The sequence below is a fragment of the Sceloporus occidentalis genome, unplaced genomic scaffold (genome assembly GCF_023333645.1).
Source record: "Sceloporus occidentalis isolate IW3139 unplaced genomic scaffold, rSceOcc1.0.p SCAF_15, whole genome shotgun sequence".
NCBI classification, from domain to species: domain Eukaryota; kingdom Metazoa; phylum Chordata; class Lepidosauria; order Squamata; family Phrynosomatidae; genus Sceloporus; species Sceloporus occidentalis.
The window spans coordinates 5,390,575-5,409,177 of NW_028316995.1; the positions used below are offsets into that span (position 1 = coordinate 5,390,575).

General features: G+C 37.9%; 1 protein-coding gene across 3 annotated transcripts in view; it reads right to left on the reverse strand.

Annotated features, from left to right (window-relative positions):
- LOC149303174 (neurexin-1-like) overlaps positions 1-18,603 on the reverse strand; it is a 619,545-nt gene that overhangs the window by 290,091 nt on the left and 310,851 nt on the right. For all 3 annotated transcript variants that reach the window (XM_089481601.1, XM_089481603.1, XM_089481600.1), the window contains 2 exons: positions 16,320-16,701; positions 14,294-14,484 (listed from right to left, as the gene is read on the reverse strand). In XM_089481601.1, the coding sequence (XP_089337727.1) occupies positions 14,294-14,484; positions 16,320-16,701 (573 nt within the window). The remainder of the gene's footprint in view (positions 1-14,293; positions 14,485-16,319; positions 16,702-18,603) is intronic.

Consider the following 18,603-nt stretch of genomic DNA (forward strand, 5'->3'; position numbering starts at 1 on the left):
TGGGTGAAGATATTTATACCTACATGTTCCTAATTCATTTTTTTTCTTTTTTTGTCATAATATTACACCTTTTTCATATTATACCTACTTCTAATATTATTGGTTTTTATGATTTACTAAGCAGTTAAATATTTACGTTTGTTTAAAATCAAATAAACTTAAGTCTGGATCTATGAAGCATTAATGGATAAAAAAGTAAATACATTATTATTATGTGTATGGCACCAAGAAATTCCACTGAAACATTATGATCATGAACTAAACTTAGAAATATATATTTGAGCTATAGTTGATCAAACAACATACTATTGTACTGAAAAAATGCAATCAGTTTATGACCATATGTGGAAGATTAGTTATTTAGAGCACCCGATTGCTAGCAAATCTTTTTTTGTGTTAACAAAGTCTGGTCAAAAGTCTGGGAATAATGCCAGGATAGATAATGTAATACATTTCGTTTAATATTGTTTCATTAAATTGTTCTGGGCACCATACTAAGTGAGAGACAGTCCTACCAAAGGAATTTGTCTTTCTTTTAATTAATACAGGTTACGTGATTATTTTCCTATTATTAGGGAATGGTTTCCTTTCCAAGATGATATTTCCTGTAAATCACAGTTATGGAATTTGTGAGTTGAAAAGAAGGCATAGGTTGATGATGGTGAACCATGGGTACTTTGATGATTTAAAAATCAACACTGTACTTACACTAGCAAAAAAACAAACAATATAATAGACAATAGTAGGGCTATGCATTGTATCATTAGTTAATATTTTTACGAGTGAAGGTATAGTAACCCCAAAAATTCTGGTTAATCATTGAAACACGCACATAGGAGGACCAGTGATTATAATACACATGCAAATGACTGGGATTTAATATTATATTGAGAGACATGGGCCAAGCCTAAGTAAGATTGCAATTAGGATCTTTCCTACAAAGATTATACAGCTTGTGCTATATATTCTTTGTGAAGGCTTAATTATTAGTGTATTATTAATAGTGTATATAGTCTAATTTCTTATTCTATGCAGCTGCTCACTAATAGTGGACATTTTTGTGATGCATATTTCATGCCCTAGATCACTTTTATACATACGAAAGTTTTGTCACCATAGTAATTGTCGGTGATGCTCGGCGAAGCTTAATGTGAGGTGCACTATGACTGGACCTTCATTTTTTGTCCCACCCAACATAACCAATCGTCAAAGTGCAACGTGTGGAGAGAAGAAAGGCTGTTGGATCAAGTTGTGTGCAGGGAGAGGACGGAGACTGTTGAATAGAGTGATGTGCAGGGAGGAGAATAAGAAAGAGAAAATAATGAGAAAAAAGGGAGAAGAAAGATGGAGAGAGAAAAAAGAGAGAGGGAAATGGGGGGAATAAACAGAAAGGGTGAGATAGAGAAAAAATAGGCAAAGAGAGAGAGAGAGAGAGAGAGAGAGAGAGAGAGAGAGAGGAAAGTAAGAGTAGAGAAATTGAGGGAGAGAGAGATTTAGAAAAGATAAAGAAAGACAGAAAAAATAGTGCACATAATTTTAGTAACCGGCACATACTCTTCCATGCGTTACTCAGTATTTCTGTTTAAATGCTATCACGCATTACTTTTGATTACTGATATTATTTAGAAGGTTTAATCCCTGTTGTTGCTTAAGCTTTTTTTTGTTGTTTTTTTGTGACTACTAAATTCTCAAACCTAGCTTTCCAGAATGTGCTCATTAGGATTAATTTCCTTTGCAAATTAAAACCCATTTTAAATATGTCCTGAATTCTTAACTAACTGCTTATTTATTAAGGAAAATAGATATAACTGTATTGGTCGCAGAGAAGATTAAGTCTTTTGTCGAAGGTGGCCTCTTTTAATGGCCCAAACAAATTTATAGAGTCACTATTTTACCTGTTTGGCCCTTTATAACAAAGCGCGTTAAAAACACAACTATCTTGCCAACTTTCCATTTAGTGGATGAACCCATAGAGTATATACAAAAGTACAGTTTATACTAAACCGTCAGCTTATAAAAAATTGGCATTTGGTGTAAAAGTGAGTGTTTCTTCTATGTTTTTGTATGACATCCTTCATTGCAAAATGCTGCACAGAACACAGCCACGAGTTTTTTTTTCATATAAAGAAATGGACAATAATTATCAGCCCTACTTAGATATGCTACAAACCAGACATAATGTGTACCTTTTCAAGACACACAACTTCAACAAACAGCAGAAATTGTGTGCAAATAAAGTGAGTGAACAAATAAGGTCTACAAAATGTGAGTGAAAATTATTTTCTTTAATTAACACCAAAATAGTGCCTCCAAATACTATATCATGTGATAAGAGAGGTAGACACATAAATTATATATCTATCCCTATATGAGATCCTATAATAAGATAATCTCTTCCTCGGAGGTAGATATATATTTAAAAAATGGAAAAAGATGAACACATAGCGCAACATGATTGTGAATAAATAACACCTAATAAGGATGATATGAATCCACTTACTAAAAAAAGCACAAAAAGTGTCCAGAAACGTTACTCCATATAGGTAGGAGTATTTAAAAATAAGATAAAACTACTATAAAACAATTTGTGAGTCAACATCCAAGGAGTCACAATCAGCTCTTGATACTAACATTTACAAACATCTTTGCAGGATTCCACAGTTATCGAGAGATAATTCAATTAAGCGAATACTCAAATTCCTAATTCCAAGACATCCCCTTGTAGCTTCCCATGTGATAACCATCAGTTCAGCCCTGACTTCCTGACATCAAAGTGCGAAACGCATCAGTACTGAGCTACTGGTCACTTGTTATCACATGATATATTATTTGGAGGCACTATTTTAGTGTGTTAATTTTTTTCAATAAAATTCTTCATAGCACCCTAAAATGAAAGTTTACTTGCCCTTAACTTGGTTATACATGGTCAAGGGCAGGCAGAGGCTTATTAATAGTCTTGGTATATATATATATATATATATATATATATATATGGCACACTTACTCAGTTAAGACAAAAATAAATCTTTTTTTATGCTTTCTTACATAATGAACAAGTTAACTTCACTACTTTGAATTTGAAATTTGGTATTTTTCTCTGGTTTTATATAATTTTGACTTTAGCCGTAGTCTGGAAATAAAGAGAATGTCAGGTTGAGGATACATCAGAAATATTTAAGAATTGCGTTAGGGTAGGAAAAGTCCTGAGTAAGCTGCTCTAAAGAGACAACTTACTATCATATCAGCTGAAGCAGCAGGTTTCAAATCACCAAAACTTTATTATACGCTTGAGCAGTGCGATCATCAAAAAACCGTCTGTTTATGGAATCTCAGACCTGACCTTCATCCACTCAGCCTTACAATTCTTATTCATATACCTGAACTACGGGGTCTGCGAGGACAGCTAATGTTATTATATAAAACACTGCTGTCGTATGCGTAGACGCCATACAATACACCAGTTATCCAAAAATTCAACCCCAACTGGAAAATAAGTTTTTTTTTCTTTTAAGTTCATATACTACTGAGAAAGAATTTCCCATAAATAAGGGAGTTCTAGGATTATGTACTTTTAAAATGATTAGAAGTGATCATTACACATAGTACATTGTACTCTATACGGAAAAAACAAAATGCAAAATCACGTAACATTCAGTATGTCCAATTTAGGATGTTGGGGGTGTGACAAGAGACTGAAAGGGGGCAAGGCCAGTCTCAATCGGACATGCATCCGGCCCAGAAGTGGGCAGGAGAGAGGCGTGGCCACCCACCTGTCTAACCCGGATTGTCACCTTGCACCACTAATTATAGCGCAGAATTGATCACATGCAAATTATTTCCATACCCCATTAAAGGCGACGGTCCACTAAACATCATGTACTCTCTAACATGTTATGCAAATTAATGTTAGGAGATCTTTTATTTTTTTTTCTACCTCTAAGCATGTAATTATTAAAAAACGGCACAGAAACCTTAAGGAGCCTTTTAGTTTCTATGGCAATGACCTATTAGCACCTGCTTTAGTGTCACATGCCATTTAGGCATCCCCCTGAAATATTATGAATGAGGCAAAATGATGTTATAATTTATTTCATTCTAAAAGTTTTAAATTCATAAGAAGGATGGAACAGCACCTTCGATTAAGTGTTTATATGCCCATCCAAACACCGCGCTTTCATTTATCCATACCCTTGCAGTGTGTGTATGGAGGTGCTTTATCTGCCATATCTACTGCCGTTCCAAATAATCAACACGTAGGACAAAATTTCTATCCAATTTGCTTTCTGTTACTCTGTGTAAGAATGCAATTTTTCTTACTGTGAAACAATTTCTATCGCTTTGTTTCCTGTGGAACATCAATTTCTCTGAATATTTTAAAATTCACCTATAGTGTTTGGAAATCAAATTCTCCTCTACACAAAAGAAGATTCTATGATTAGAAGTAAAGAAATCATATTTGAATGTACATACATGCATTCACAGAGATAGTTTGGAGTTATACTATTTATTTATGGGCTGATCTTGGTAACTGATCTGATTTTTATTAAGTGTATACTGATGATTTTAGATCTTGTTGCAAGCGTGAGGTGGAAATATTCTGATTTCAATTAAAACCTACACCATAAGAAGAGACATTTTAAAACTAATTTTAAAAAATCTCATACAATGATCATATTGATATTTGTGATGCTTTTTGGAATTACAGAATGTTAGCAATACCCGCCTAGTTATAAGAGTTTATTGCTGTGCTGTTCTATGCTTGGGTTTCAACCTAAAAATATTGGGAATAGGACATAAGAGGCCATCATCTACAACTGTAGAGTCAGAGGTTTAGATGTAATGTATTACATCTAAATGTTACTTTAAAAAGATGGTAGTGAATAAATAGAACAGTGATAGAGGATAATACAGTGAGTAAATTTAAACATTGATGGAATAATTCTATCCTGAACCTAAAACAAAACCAAGGACTGACTAAGGTCTGAGTTTGCACCAGGGCAAATGAGCAGATTAGATTTGCCGAATGGTTCTTATCTGTTGTCAATTTCTATGTCTGTATGTCTATCAAGCCTCTAAGTACCTGATTACAGTCACATTAAAGCAACATTTTGAGCGAAAATATATTCTAGACCTCCTTAAAATATATCATCCATATTTTGGTGGATGAAAGGAAAGCCACCTTAAAGCAACAAAAATCCCAATACTGGAATTTTCAATAAGATTTAAGTTTAACTACAATGAGAGAATCAATGTCTTTCAACACTGCTGTCAATTCTTTTACTTTCTTTTTTTTGTGTCTTAATTTCGTTCCATTTGTTCTTTCTGACCTTCGCTGTTTCTTTTTTTAGAGCGTGTGTTGTAGAATTAAATATGGCTCTATGAGTAGCTGGTATGATGTCATTGCCATGCATTTATATAACACTTCACATAATAAGTGAATGATGTGTTTTTGTTGCTTACCTTCACATAATACAAATGTTCCTGAGCTATGCTAAATTAAACTTCACGGATAAAAATGTTCAGTCTGTTTTTGTAAGAAAATCTCAATAACTGACATGGTTGGGACAAAGAAATGTTTGTTTTATAGCTTTTATATATATATATATATATAATTTTTTTTTTGCAATGTTTCCAGACAAAATCCCACAAAAGTAGAGGTCTAATCATTAAACAGCTGGAGCATGCAAGTTGACAAAGTACTTTTTGTTTGTAGCACCAAACATTTATGGGTTTGACTAGAGAACAACTTGCATGCTCACTGTCACGGAGCTGGCTAGTCCGACCGACTACCTCCGCTGTCTTGTGCTCCCTTAGCCTGGGACACCACACTTTCCCCGGGTTCCCCAGTCACTAGCCGAGACTCAGTGTAGGGTAAAACCAAACGAAGACTGATTTATTTTAGACACACAGAGCTGGATATATCCAGCAAAACACACATTAACATAAAACAAGATATTGGGACACAAACCGCCCCCTTAATCTGCCTCTCAGAGACAACAGGGGCAGTAACGGGATTAACAATACAATAGGTGGGGGGAGACTGATTTATACAACATTAAACATCAAAGAATGGTGGTCACTCCCTGCTTGCAGATCCTGGCTGTCTGCCGGAGATAATCCCCTCAGCCAGTGATGAGAGGATACTGCTGGGGGTAGCCACAGAAGCCTTTACAAACCCAGGGCCCATAGTCAATAGGGAGGAGGCTGGCAGTCAGGCTTCTCCAGTGGTCCCAGTGATGGAGGCTTCCGTCACAATTCTCCCCCCTTCGAATTGGACTGACATAGGATGAGACCCCAAACGGGTTGACTCCGTAGTCAGTCAGTTTATTTGGCCCATTAATGCCCTCCCAAAATTGGTGCTCCTGCTGCTGCTGGGGAGATGGGCCGGCTGCGCCATCTCCCGGGTACCGCTGGGGAGTGATGCCGCCTGCATCCCCTCCCAGGTGCTCCTGTTGCCGTTGAGGAGGGAGTTCCGGTTGATCCGGTCCTGGAATTAGGTTCTGCTGCTGGGGGGGCGGGTCGGCCACTGTATCTCCCTGAACTCCTGCAGCTTTGGTAGGTGCTGGGCAGAGGTCAGCGATGCTCTGCCTGGTTGCCAGCACTTCAGCTGGGGTTAGGGAATCTTGTGGGTCGGCCTGCCGCTGGGGAGGGAGGGCCGGTTCCTCTGCTCCCGGACATGTGAGCTGCCGCTGGGAAGATGGACCGGCTGTCACATCTCTCGGTTCTTCCCACTGCCGCTGGGGAGGAAAAACAAAATCCTCCGCTCCCGGACATGTGAGCTGCCGCTGGGGAGAAGGGCCGGCTGCCACATCTCCCTGGATCCCTGTAGTCATTGCAGGTGTGGGGCAGTAGCCAGCAGCGCTCTGCCATGTTGCCAGCTCTTCAGCTGGGACTAAGAGATCTGGGCAGACTGCCCAGCATTCTGAGGCCCCCGGTGTGGAGACCGCAGTGTTATCCACCCCTCTTGGGTTAACATCCTCAGATGTAAAATCAGTTAGATCCACAATCTCTGGATCTGGTTGTGGAGCACAGTCGCACAGCTCCAGTATCGGATCTGGATTAGCTGCCCAGTATCCCTCTGACTCAGGGGTGGAGACCGCAGTCCCATCCACCCCGCCTGAGTCAACACCCTCAGCTGACCACTCAATCACATCCACAAAATCCACACAATCCCTGGACACCGGGGCATTCTGTTGAACGCGGTCAGTTTTTTATACGCCTTTTCCAGTTCCCACTCCTGTGTAATTAAAAAGTCTAAATCACCTTTAAGTCCTAGCGCATCTGGGAGGTCCCACTCCCTGAAATCCCGGATGTCCTCAATCCGCCACTCCGCTGTACTGCCGAAGTCCGGATCCTCCTGAAGACTATCCCATAATAATCCCGGGCCACCAAAGTCATAGCCCTCTGGAGAACATTCTTTCGCAGTTCCCCAATATGCTTGCTCTGTATACCACTGCAGAGCCCTATAGTGATCTTCCAGCTCTACCTCCTGTTGGACCAGCTTGTCCAATTCGGATACCCATTGCTCCTGGGGTTGCTGTCCCAGGAAAGACATACGTGGTTCCCGCTGGTCTCTAATCTTTTGTTCGGAGCTTGGAAGACACTGACCCCGGCATATAACAGCCCTCTGCCATACTGACCGTCGAACCACTTGCCTCAGGTTCTGGTATTGTTCTGTAGGCAGGGCAGTGGTGTAGCAGGAGAGGATGACCCGCAGCAGCCCCTGGAATTCTGATACCACATCCATGTCCTCGTCAAGGCGACCGAAGTCTGCCGTCCTGTCGGTTAATCCCGGTAGAAAGTAAGTGTCCCTCGGACTAAGAAGCAATCCCACCGCTTGCCACCAATGTCACGGAGCTGGCTAGTCCGACCGACTACCTCCGCTGTCTTGTGCTCCCTTAGCCTGGGACACCACACTTTCCCCGGTTCCCCAGTCACTAGCCGAGACTCAGTGTAGGGTAAAACCAAACGAAGACTGATTTATTTTAGACACACAGAGCTGGATATATCCAGCAAAACACACATTAACATAAAAACAAGATATTGGGACACAAACCGCCCCCTTAATCTGCCTCTCAGAGACAACAGGGGCAGTAACGGGATTAACAATACAATAGGTGGGGGGAGACTGATTTATACAACATTAAACATCAAAGAATGGTGGTCACTCCCTGGTGGCAGATCCTGGCTGTCTGCCGGAGATAATCCCCTCAGCCAGTGATGAGAGGATACTGCTGGGGGTAGCCACAGAAGCCTTTACAAACCCAGAACCCATAGTCAATAGGGAGGAGGCTGGCAGTCAGGCTTCTCCAGTGGTCCCAGTGATGGAGGCTTCCGTCACACTCACCATTGTCTATATTCACCTATTTTATTACTTACTTATTTTTATATTTTCTTGGTTAATTTCATTTGAAGTTGCAGATGAGGACACACAAGTTGTCATTCATCATACATGCCCTCACCTGTAACTCAGAAAATGTAAAGTCACATGCACTCCCATCTACTCGCAAGCAAACCATTTTTTATTAAATTTATGAGTTTCTTTGCAAGTACTAACATGGAAGGACAAATGCCTTCAGTTTGGTCAGGTTAACCCTCAACTTTTTAGGAAATACAACCATACTTGGGAAATTTCTCAATTAGCTGACCCTGAGACACTTAAAAATATTAACCCCTTAGTAGCCAATTGTGAAGTTTCTATAAAGTTACTTGGCAAATGTGATACCAAAATGGCAAAAATAACGTTCTCATGGAAATTGTGACTTGTTATTATTTAAAGATACACTTGAGTCACCTGCATTCAAGCAGAGATATCAACCATAACATACTGGTAGTAAAGGTAACCGAATGTTAGAGAGGATCACAGCAGTGAAGAATAGTCAGCTTCAGACTGTGTGACCCTGATAATCTGCCCCTTCACCCTGAGATTGAGCCAAAAATAGAATTGCTTACCACATTTATCAAAAATAGATAAATAGATTTAAATGGATTTATTATTAAATGAAAATACATTTGTCAGAAGATTTTTTATCAGATGCCCATTCAAAAGGAAATATTTAGTTTGTGGAGTTGTTTCTAATGGGTAAGTGCTAAATTACCTGTTCTAAAACTGCTTATTTTTGGTTACAATAAAAAAATGTTGATTTCCCTGCATCTTGGACAGGTAACATGCATTTTAAGCAGGCATTGAATGATATTTTGCTAATTGGTAGATATTAAAATAAACATGTTTAAAAAAATGTATAGCTGCCATCTATTGTGTTCTACCATTTACCTACAAATATCACAGGGATCCCAAATATATATACAGAAATACATATTAAAATCTAGCTCCTGTTATAATGGAAAGGACAAAACACTCCATAACAAGTGCATAAGCAATGTCAAACGCCCCAAAAGGGACACCTGCCGACTGGAAGAATAGGCTTGATTTTCTGTGACACAGTTTAACATTCTCTGAGGACTGCTCTTTAAATAACATGGCGCCAGTTACCGCAAGCAGGACTACAAAAGGTTTCATTCAATGGGAAAATGTCCTGTCCCTCAAGTAGACAGGACTGACTAACAAAAGTCTATTCATTACTAACATAAAGTATCACCTTGGGGTTGTACGCGTACAGCTGGAGGCACAGAGATTCCTAATCTGTTGTTATTAGCCATATGTGAGCCAGCAGCTCTAGAAAATACAGAAATTGCATGCATCTCATTAAATGTAAAGGCTTGGACGTTCTGTACTAGCAGAACAAGCGCTGCTCAAATTAGCAGCAATAGAGGCCTAAGTAAAAAAAAAAAAAAAGATATAAAACCTGCCGTACTAGGCCTGTATTATAATAATCAACAGCGGTATACCTAGAGTCTACCCAGTTAAAGTAATAAAAGAAGCAGGTTACAGGCAGTACAGATTTTTATCCCAAGTTAATAAGATAGTAACGTGTTATGTTTGCCTAAGCGGGTTTTACACGTTGATAAGGAACAAATTAATGTTGAGAAGGGGAAATGTGTACCCTACGTGAAAAATATAAGCCCTGTAGTTTAATTATACTCTATGACCATTTTAGCCAACAAAGCAGTTTGGAGGTTACAGAGAACAATTATGAACTAAATTAGATGAGATTACCGGGAGACTCGAAACATTCTATGTACTGTTTATTGCGTTATAAATATATATATATATATATACAAATATTGCAGATGTCATTACTTTTTCACACAGAAATAGGCTGTTTCTGTAAGCTGCATTTCTGTTGCACTTGCTTTTAAATTCTAAGAAGATTTTTTTCCAAGTTGACATATATAAAATTGGCCTCTCTTAAAAAGTATATAAAATATATGTAAACCAATCTTAATCAACACTAGTCTAAAATAGTCATGTCCATGTTAGATGGAATATCTGTATTCTTAAGCCAAGATGCGAGTTGCTTGACTGCTTCATTAACGTCACAACATGAATGATAGAAGTTAAAAAAAAATACTTTTAATATACTTTTAATCATTTTCTTTGATGATGCTTAGGTAGTAACCATCATACTTGGTAGCCAGGGCAAGCTACCAGGAGCTCGTCCTCTTCTGTGCGGAGTGGTTTTGTGAGGGGTGGGGCTAGTGTGTGTGGGGTGTGACCAGTCAACAATGTAGGCATGGCTAGTCATGCCAGGGGTGGGGCTTCCCTAGGCACTCTTGAGTAGAATGGGAAGTGGGTGAGGACCGTGCATGGCTAAACAATGCCCCATGCCTGAAGTGAAAGGAAAGTGACCCAGAGACTCAGGTCAAACCTGAGGATCATATCTGGGAACTTTTGGGCTCCGACTACCCAGGACTGCCTATTGGCGTCAATGGGTGCATTTCCGCTGATGTCAGTGGGTGTTCACAATGCCGTGCAGTGGGCATTCTGGCCGACATCAGTAAGCGTTGTTGCTGATGCCATGAGGAACATCCCCATTTAAAGGGGAATGGGTGTGGAGTGGGGTGTCTCAGGTCCCCACTCCGGCTACCCAGAGGATTCGGGTGTTGACCCAGAGAACCGGCGCTTTTTCCTCTGAAACTGTGAAAGAGACAACTTTCTGGTAGTGAATATAATTACACCTATGTCATACTGGATGGGGTCATGTTTACTTGGCGGAGTCAAGATGGGCAGCACTGTGACAGCCTCTCTCCTGATTGGAGGGCTCTGCCCTTTTTATGCAAGTATTTGCATAATGGAGTGAATACCAGGGAGAAGCGGACAAAGAAAGAAGACAGAAGAATGAGAAGAGGCAAGAGAAGAAGCGGAGCTGTGAAAAACAAGACAGGGGCATGGAAGAAGAGAAGAAGGTTGGAAGATTGGCAGAGTGTGAGAGAGTGAATGAGCATTTGAGAGAGTGAGAGAATGTTAGAGGGAGTGAGAGTATGATATAGTGGGTAATTATATGAGATCACGTAGGATCATCTTATTCGGGTCTTTTTTTCCTTTTATTAAGGTCCAAAGTTTGAAGGCTTGTCTTATAATCAGACTTGTGCCATAATTGAGCAAACATGGTATGACAGGGAACAGAGGATAACATATTTTAAGTGGTCAAATATGTAGACACGGTGCTGGCTGTGAATTGCTGTAAACAATCTAAGTTTAGGGGCTGCTTATCGTGTGGAAGGAGCTGACAAACATCTTTATCAGAACATAATGTTGAAAACACAGGAAGGTCTATTTTAGCCTTCGTTTTGTTCATTGGAGAAGTAGTAAACACGCTTATTTGGCTGAGCTAAATTGAGTGACCTACGTGGGCCCTGACATACAATAATACATAACCTTGTGCATCCATTAATGTGTGGCCAGGCACGAGCTGCCAGTAACATAAGAGAAATGAGAAATTGTATGTAATTTCTTTCCGTGAGAAGCATCCATATATTTGCGGATGTTCCCACAATGAATAAGGGGCGTAACGTAATGATTTCATGATATCCATATTACACAGCAGATACTGTACATGTAGGCATATTACTTATAATATATACAGTATGTTGTAAGCAGTGCTGGAACATTTTATTGGATACAAAATACTCCCCTAGCATTGCTTTGCTGATCTTTAATATGTGACCTAGAAAATGTTCTGAAATCATTTTTGAATGACTGCATAGTGCAGGCATCCCATTGCACATGTCAGGCAAAGCAGTAAACATCAATCTGCCTTTCAGATAAGAGAATAATTTTTTAGAGCAACAAGGAGCTACACATTTTAATTTCACCTATAAAGAAATGCACTCATAATTTGGAATTTACAAAACAGAATTAAACTCCTCACAGATAAAACACAAAGCCTGGGTGAGAAAAATCTCCTTTTTTCAAGGTTGATGTGAACCATCATTTTGATTTCTGGATTGTATGGTTGCAGAGGCTACACACGGATCCCTGTAACTGCCACAGATATGCACCAAACATTCTAAACCCTATATTACTCTCAGAACAAGCTGATCCCCAAGAAAATCACTGGGCGCTAACAGGTTTGCTACTTGATAATCTCATGTATGTGTTTCAAGGAGTGGAGAGTATTATAGTGCTCTACTACCATCTAGTGGTAGAAAGTGGGCATCACGTGCTAAACATAATCCTCTTGGGAGTGATTATCAGAGCTCTACAGATTGTAAGACAAGGAATATCTTCCAGTTTTTATATATGTCAAGTATAAATCTTATAAAATAGCTTCTCTACACTATTTGCAACCTGCATCACACTATAGTATTACCTTATGTACACATGTATATAAATGAAAAACAACTATAATCTCTGTTTAGACTAAAACAGGCACAGCTAACAAGAGTTCTAAGTGACATTTCTCTGAAACATACTTATGGGATCTATGTTTACTTGAGAGGCGCATTGTCTAGTACAGGCTATATACTGATATATGTGGTTCCCTATTCATATAGTTTATGTCCTTAAAAACAAAGGAGCTCATTTAGCAGCAATAGAAAATATATAGCGTCTGTAAACATGCATTATTCTACATTGCAGAGATTATATATAAAACTCCCAATTGGTGTGTTTGTTACCAGCATGTTATAGTTGGTGTCTCTGCTTGAATGCAGGTGACTCAATTAAGTCTATAGTTAAATAATGACAGATAATGAGGACTGGACTTTGATTGATTAGCACATTTGTGAGTCACTTAATAGAATATTCACAAAGGGCAATAAATGGGCTAATATTTCAAACATTACAGGGGCAGCTCATTTAGAAAGTTTCCAGGTATGTTATGGGGGATCCTCGCCTCAAAGCCTAGTAACCCTCTTAATTGGGTAGAATGCATACTGGGACCTCCTTGTGCAAGCTACCTAGAGATCTCCCTCTTCTGGAAGAGTTGCATTATGTGGGGTTGGTGAAAGTCATGCATTGGGGAGGAATCTGAGTGCTTTTCATGGAGGGGATTGTGGGCAGGAGGTAGGCAAGACATGAACAGTGAGTGGGCAAAGCCACCCAGTGCTCCGCTGACGGAGAAAGAGAAACGGACCAGCAGAGAAGCAGCCCATCACCCAGAGAGATCCCAGGTGTGATAATATAGTCACCTTTTTTTATTCCTTATAACATCTATGAATAAAATATGGGTATGATCATTTTCCAGTTTTACTTTCCTGTCACGTCCAAAACAATCCTTTTGTTAATGAAATATGAATTTCCTAGCGATTAACATACACATCAGAAATTTATTTGTATGGGAAAAATAAATGATACAGGAAGTATTAGTGATATCTGGTCATTAATTGTTTCATGTATTTCAAAAGGAAGTTCAAAATACTATGAACCTACATAAATCTTTTTTATTGTACATCACTACTGCCCTTGGGGGATGTGGACTTAGTAATGTAGATACAAGAGTACTCAGATTCTGAAATTACACATAAAGTGTATTCCCTAACCTTTGAGTTTGCATTATGAGAGCCTAAGCTCCGACAAACTCCCTGATGTAGGGCTGATCTGCCCCTGATTAAAGCATAGTTAGCGATTTAGTGACACAACCCGACACATCACTAGTGTGATCTGCTTTTCCAGGAAAAGCTTACTGGAGTTCACCATTCATAATGGAAACAGAAGTGGAAAGATTCAACCCTACTTCAAACTCCTGTTTTATTGAATACTACCGCCAATTTTATATTTTATGGAATACTTCTAACAAATCTATTGGTGATGATACATTTATTTAAGCTCTGTTTGGAAGCATTTCCAAGATTCCTAAACATGAAGGTATTAGTGTAATAATTGACAATGTACTTTCACACATACAACATATATAATTTAAGGTAAGAAAGAATAGGTGTTAATACTTACTTTTGAGGTCTAGGTTTCTTGCGCCTGCCGTACTCTGGGTAGTGATTTTGGTGTCTATTTTAACAGTGTGAAGGTTGCTAGTATCCCTCGATATCATCACATTGTGCCACTGATGGTCGTTTAAAGGCTTATTGGAGCTTCCTTTAATAAGATTTGCACCATTTCCCAAGTCAAATACATAATGTAAATACCTACAAAACAAACAAAATATCTATTTTTTATTTGAATCACTTGACGTAAATGTGCAGAATACCTCTGTAGACCCAGTTGCCACAAAACAGTAAGCAGGACCAAATGGTGCAAAAGGGGCGGCTGCCTTGGGCCCACGCTTACCCGAGCCACCATAGCCAGGAATACACATGCAAAGTAGGATCATTGCACCTGACCTCTTCACCAGCACTTCCATATGGCACGGGCATCACCGGCTGCGGGCAGCACACAGACCACAAAGAAGAAAGGATTGGCCGATAGGTCTGTGCAAGTGGTCCGCACAGACCTCCACATTACACTCAGGACATATTGGGCTGGCAGCTGGGTTCCAGTGACTAATGTGAGGGAAAGCTTGCCTAGGGGTCCAATTAGGTATAAAGACAGTTTGAAAGAATCATTTACAGACATCCTTGTACCGCTTTTATCAATTGGATAACCCTAAATTTCTCACAAAACATTTAATAGGTTTACAATATATATATATATAAATATATATATATATAAATATATATATATATATATATATATATAAATATATATATATATATATATATATATATACTACTGTTCAAAGTGTGGGGTCACTTAGAAATGTGCTTGTTTTTGAAAGAAAATCTAATTTTGTCCATTAAAATAACATGAAATGGATCAGTGTAGACATTGTTAATGTTGTAAATGACTATTGTAGCATGATTTTTAAGGCATACAGAGGCCCTTTATCACTCCCACTACTGGTTTCCAATGGCAAGTTGTGTGCGCTAATCCAAATTTAAGTTTAGAAGGCTAATGGATCATTAGAAACTCTTTTTGCAATTACGTCACACAGCTAAAAAAAATTTTTCCGTAAGAACAGCTAAGTGACCCCAATATTATATATATATATATTTTTTTAATTATTCTGAATATAAACACTTCTCACAGACTGTTACCAATGACAACTGTGAAATATTTCACATTTCCACAACATGAACTAAAACAATTTCTCCTTTAAAAGAAAAGCAGCATAGCAGTAAACTTATAAAAAAAATTAATGCAAACCGCTGAGGACCTCTAGTGGTCACTTAGAAAAATGAAACAAGATCTTTTTTTGAGTGGTGTTTTTAATGCCAAGCAGCTGATTGCAAAAATAATTGCGCTGAAACCATTCCAATCACACAGTGTGGGCCCAGTTGTCAAAGATATGGGAGTGGACATTACAGAAATTATTATGTTTAACCTTTGTATACATCATAATGTATATTAAATTGCAAATTATAAATTCTAAATATTTCAATAGTTTATTTTTTGGTGGGTTTAATAATAAAAATAATAATAATCATTATTATTATTAGAGTGGTTTTCTTTTATGTTAGCATAGTTTTTTTACAGTGAACCATGCACAGTAAAGCCATACAATCAAATTAATCAGTGGAAAAGAAAAAATAATTTAAAATGTACTAAAATAACCATTTTTTTGTCTACTAGAAATGCTAAAATTAATTGAGCTCTCTGATGTTCTCAATAATATCAATCCATTGCCCGAACAATTTTCTATGATTCTTTTAAATTCTGCATTACTGACAAATCTAAAATTTTAGGGGGGGGTGTAATTTTATATGCACTGGAGGAATTCAATTAAAAAATATTACAGCAACAGAATAAAATAAGTTAAACTTGTAGTTCACAATTATTGTCTAGTTTATGAGCATGGTGGGCTTTCTATCTTCGGAAAAATTTAAAACTTACTAATATTTACTACCAATTTGTAAATATAATTTAAAATGTCATCATCAGATGTTATCATCACACTGCATTGTATGGAACTGTTTATACTTACCCCTTGACTAACTCAACTACAATAAAGTCATTGCCATCTCCGCTGTTGTACAGAATCAGCCCATCTGGAGATGTAGTCTTGAACTGAAAGAAAAGGTGCATCGACGTGTAGGCTTGCAGAGTAGGCAGAGCAACATAGCTTGCTTTCGTCTTAAATGTGACTGGATCTGCGATAATGTTCCTGAACCCAAATCGAGCGTTCACTTCACAGTAATCTATGTCACCATTTTTACACAAGTCAATATACGGCATGCCGTTGAATGTTAGGCTTTGTAGATGACCAATGAAGTTAGAAGGGACCACAGATAAGTAACGACGTTCTGTTATTATTCCAGTCTCAATGTTGTGGAATTCCAGTCTTGTGTGGTCACCAGCCATTTGACCTGTGCAAAAATAAAATATATATCAATACATAAGGTATGTCTGACTCTTTAAAAGGTCCTCTCTACCTAATTTTGTGCTAAAGAAAGCTGTTGGCTGGAAAGTGTACGCTTACTATGACCACTTGTTAATATTAAAAGAAGGAGCAATGACTTAGGCTGTCAATGAACTTCAATCAGAGTGAGGAGGATACATGGAATACCATAAAAGAATGATAGAGGTCAATACAGTTGGGACATGTAAGCATGCATCAGACAGGGGTCTCCTGAACATAAGGCAGCACCAAGAACTCACCAAAGCTTTAGGCTTTACATCAGGTAGAACATTTCATAGACTAAATGGAAAAATGTTTATCTACCACCTGATTCTATGTTTTTCTTGTTTTTACACAGAAAAGAAGTTTAAATGAAGAACATCATTACTGCTAGACTTCCTACTAATGTTAATAATTAAATGATACACTTAGAATGACTATTCTCAATGTCTACAGGAAAAATGACTATTTTCCTGTAGACATTGAGAATGCTAATGTGGTTACTCCATTAGAGAAATGGATATTTTGTACCCATCCGTATCCAATATTCATACCTTTATTGTATTTAAATGCAATATTTTATTATTTCACATCAGTTTTATGTTAATTTATAATAAGATATTGCTACAAAACAGTAAGAAACTTGTAGGTCTAACCTGTTATCTGATACATATAATCTGAGCTGTTTTCAGCCTGACAGATTCACAAGCAATTACTTTTGGAGAAGTGATATGTGCAGATAACGTGAGACTCTATTTAGATAAGAATCTTACAGATGATAAGGATTTGAGAAGATCCAACAGCTTTATCCCTTTTTAAAATATTTGCATATTGTTTATTACTATAGAAATGACATGCAGGCAAACAACATTGCAGAGTTAATGTTTGTTAATGCTATAATATTTAAAAACCCAGTTAAATAGTGTTTTTGTTAGGGTACAAAAAAGATTGCACCAGGAACCAATAAACGGATTTGACCTCTTCTAGAACAGTGAATTTCAAACGGGTATCTTTGTTTTAAGAAGAATAGTCAGGTATGCTTAGGGGAGCATAATTTAATTTATAGTTTAACATTTTTAGAAAAACATTTCTGCTGCTTCCATAGAATTCTAGTGACTTTCATAGCTGTAAAGCACTGTGATATAATTATATCCGCTAAACATTCTGAGCTCCTAGGGATGTCAGGCGAATAATAATAAAGACAAAGAAATTTGGGTCTAAAGAGTGACTGTTCTAGAGAAGAACACTTACTGTAGCATGCATGGAAACATATGAATTATAGTTTTGACTGAGACCGTAGGTGCCCATTATTTTATGTTGTTAACCGGCTTTATTATCTGTTTTCTAGGAAAATAATTGGAGGTCTGCAGGAGCAGGTGACTTTTATTCTACTAAAAGGCCTTGATCAAGGTCTTTATCTCATATAGTTACTTTATTGTAGCTTAGTCTGCAACAGATACTTTCCATTAATTGCAGAATTATTGCTAAGCTACTGAGTAAAGGCACCACTCACGTATGCCATCCCTTTGTTTGTAGAAATACTAATGTAATATTTAGTAAGTTATTTATAAAACCATTAATTTTTTTAATTCATAATCATATCCTAATCAAAGCGTATTTGAATTTATCAGTGTCATCTAATGGACCTTAAAAAGATGTGCAACCTGGAATGCCCCAATTAATAATGAGATATACGGATAAAAAGAAACAAAAAAAAACAAACCAATCCACACCTGATGGCAGCAGATTCTAAAATGGCCCCTGTTTGAACAGGTTATGTGTCTATATCCCTGTGTACCAGTGGCACTGCATCCTACATTTACTTGGCATGAAAGTCTATTGCTTTGATTTTAGAAATGGCTGCCATTAG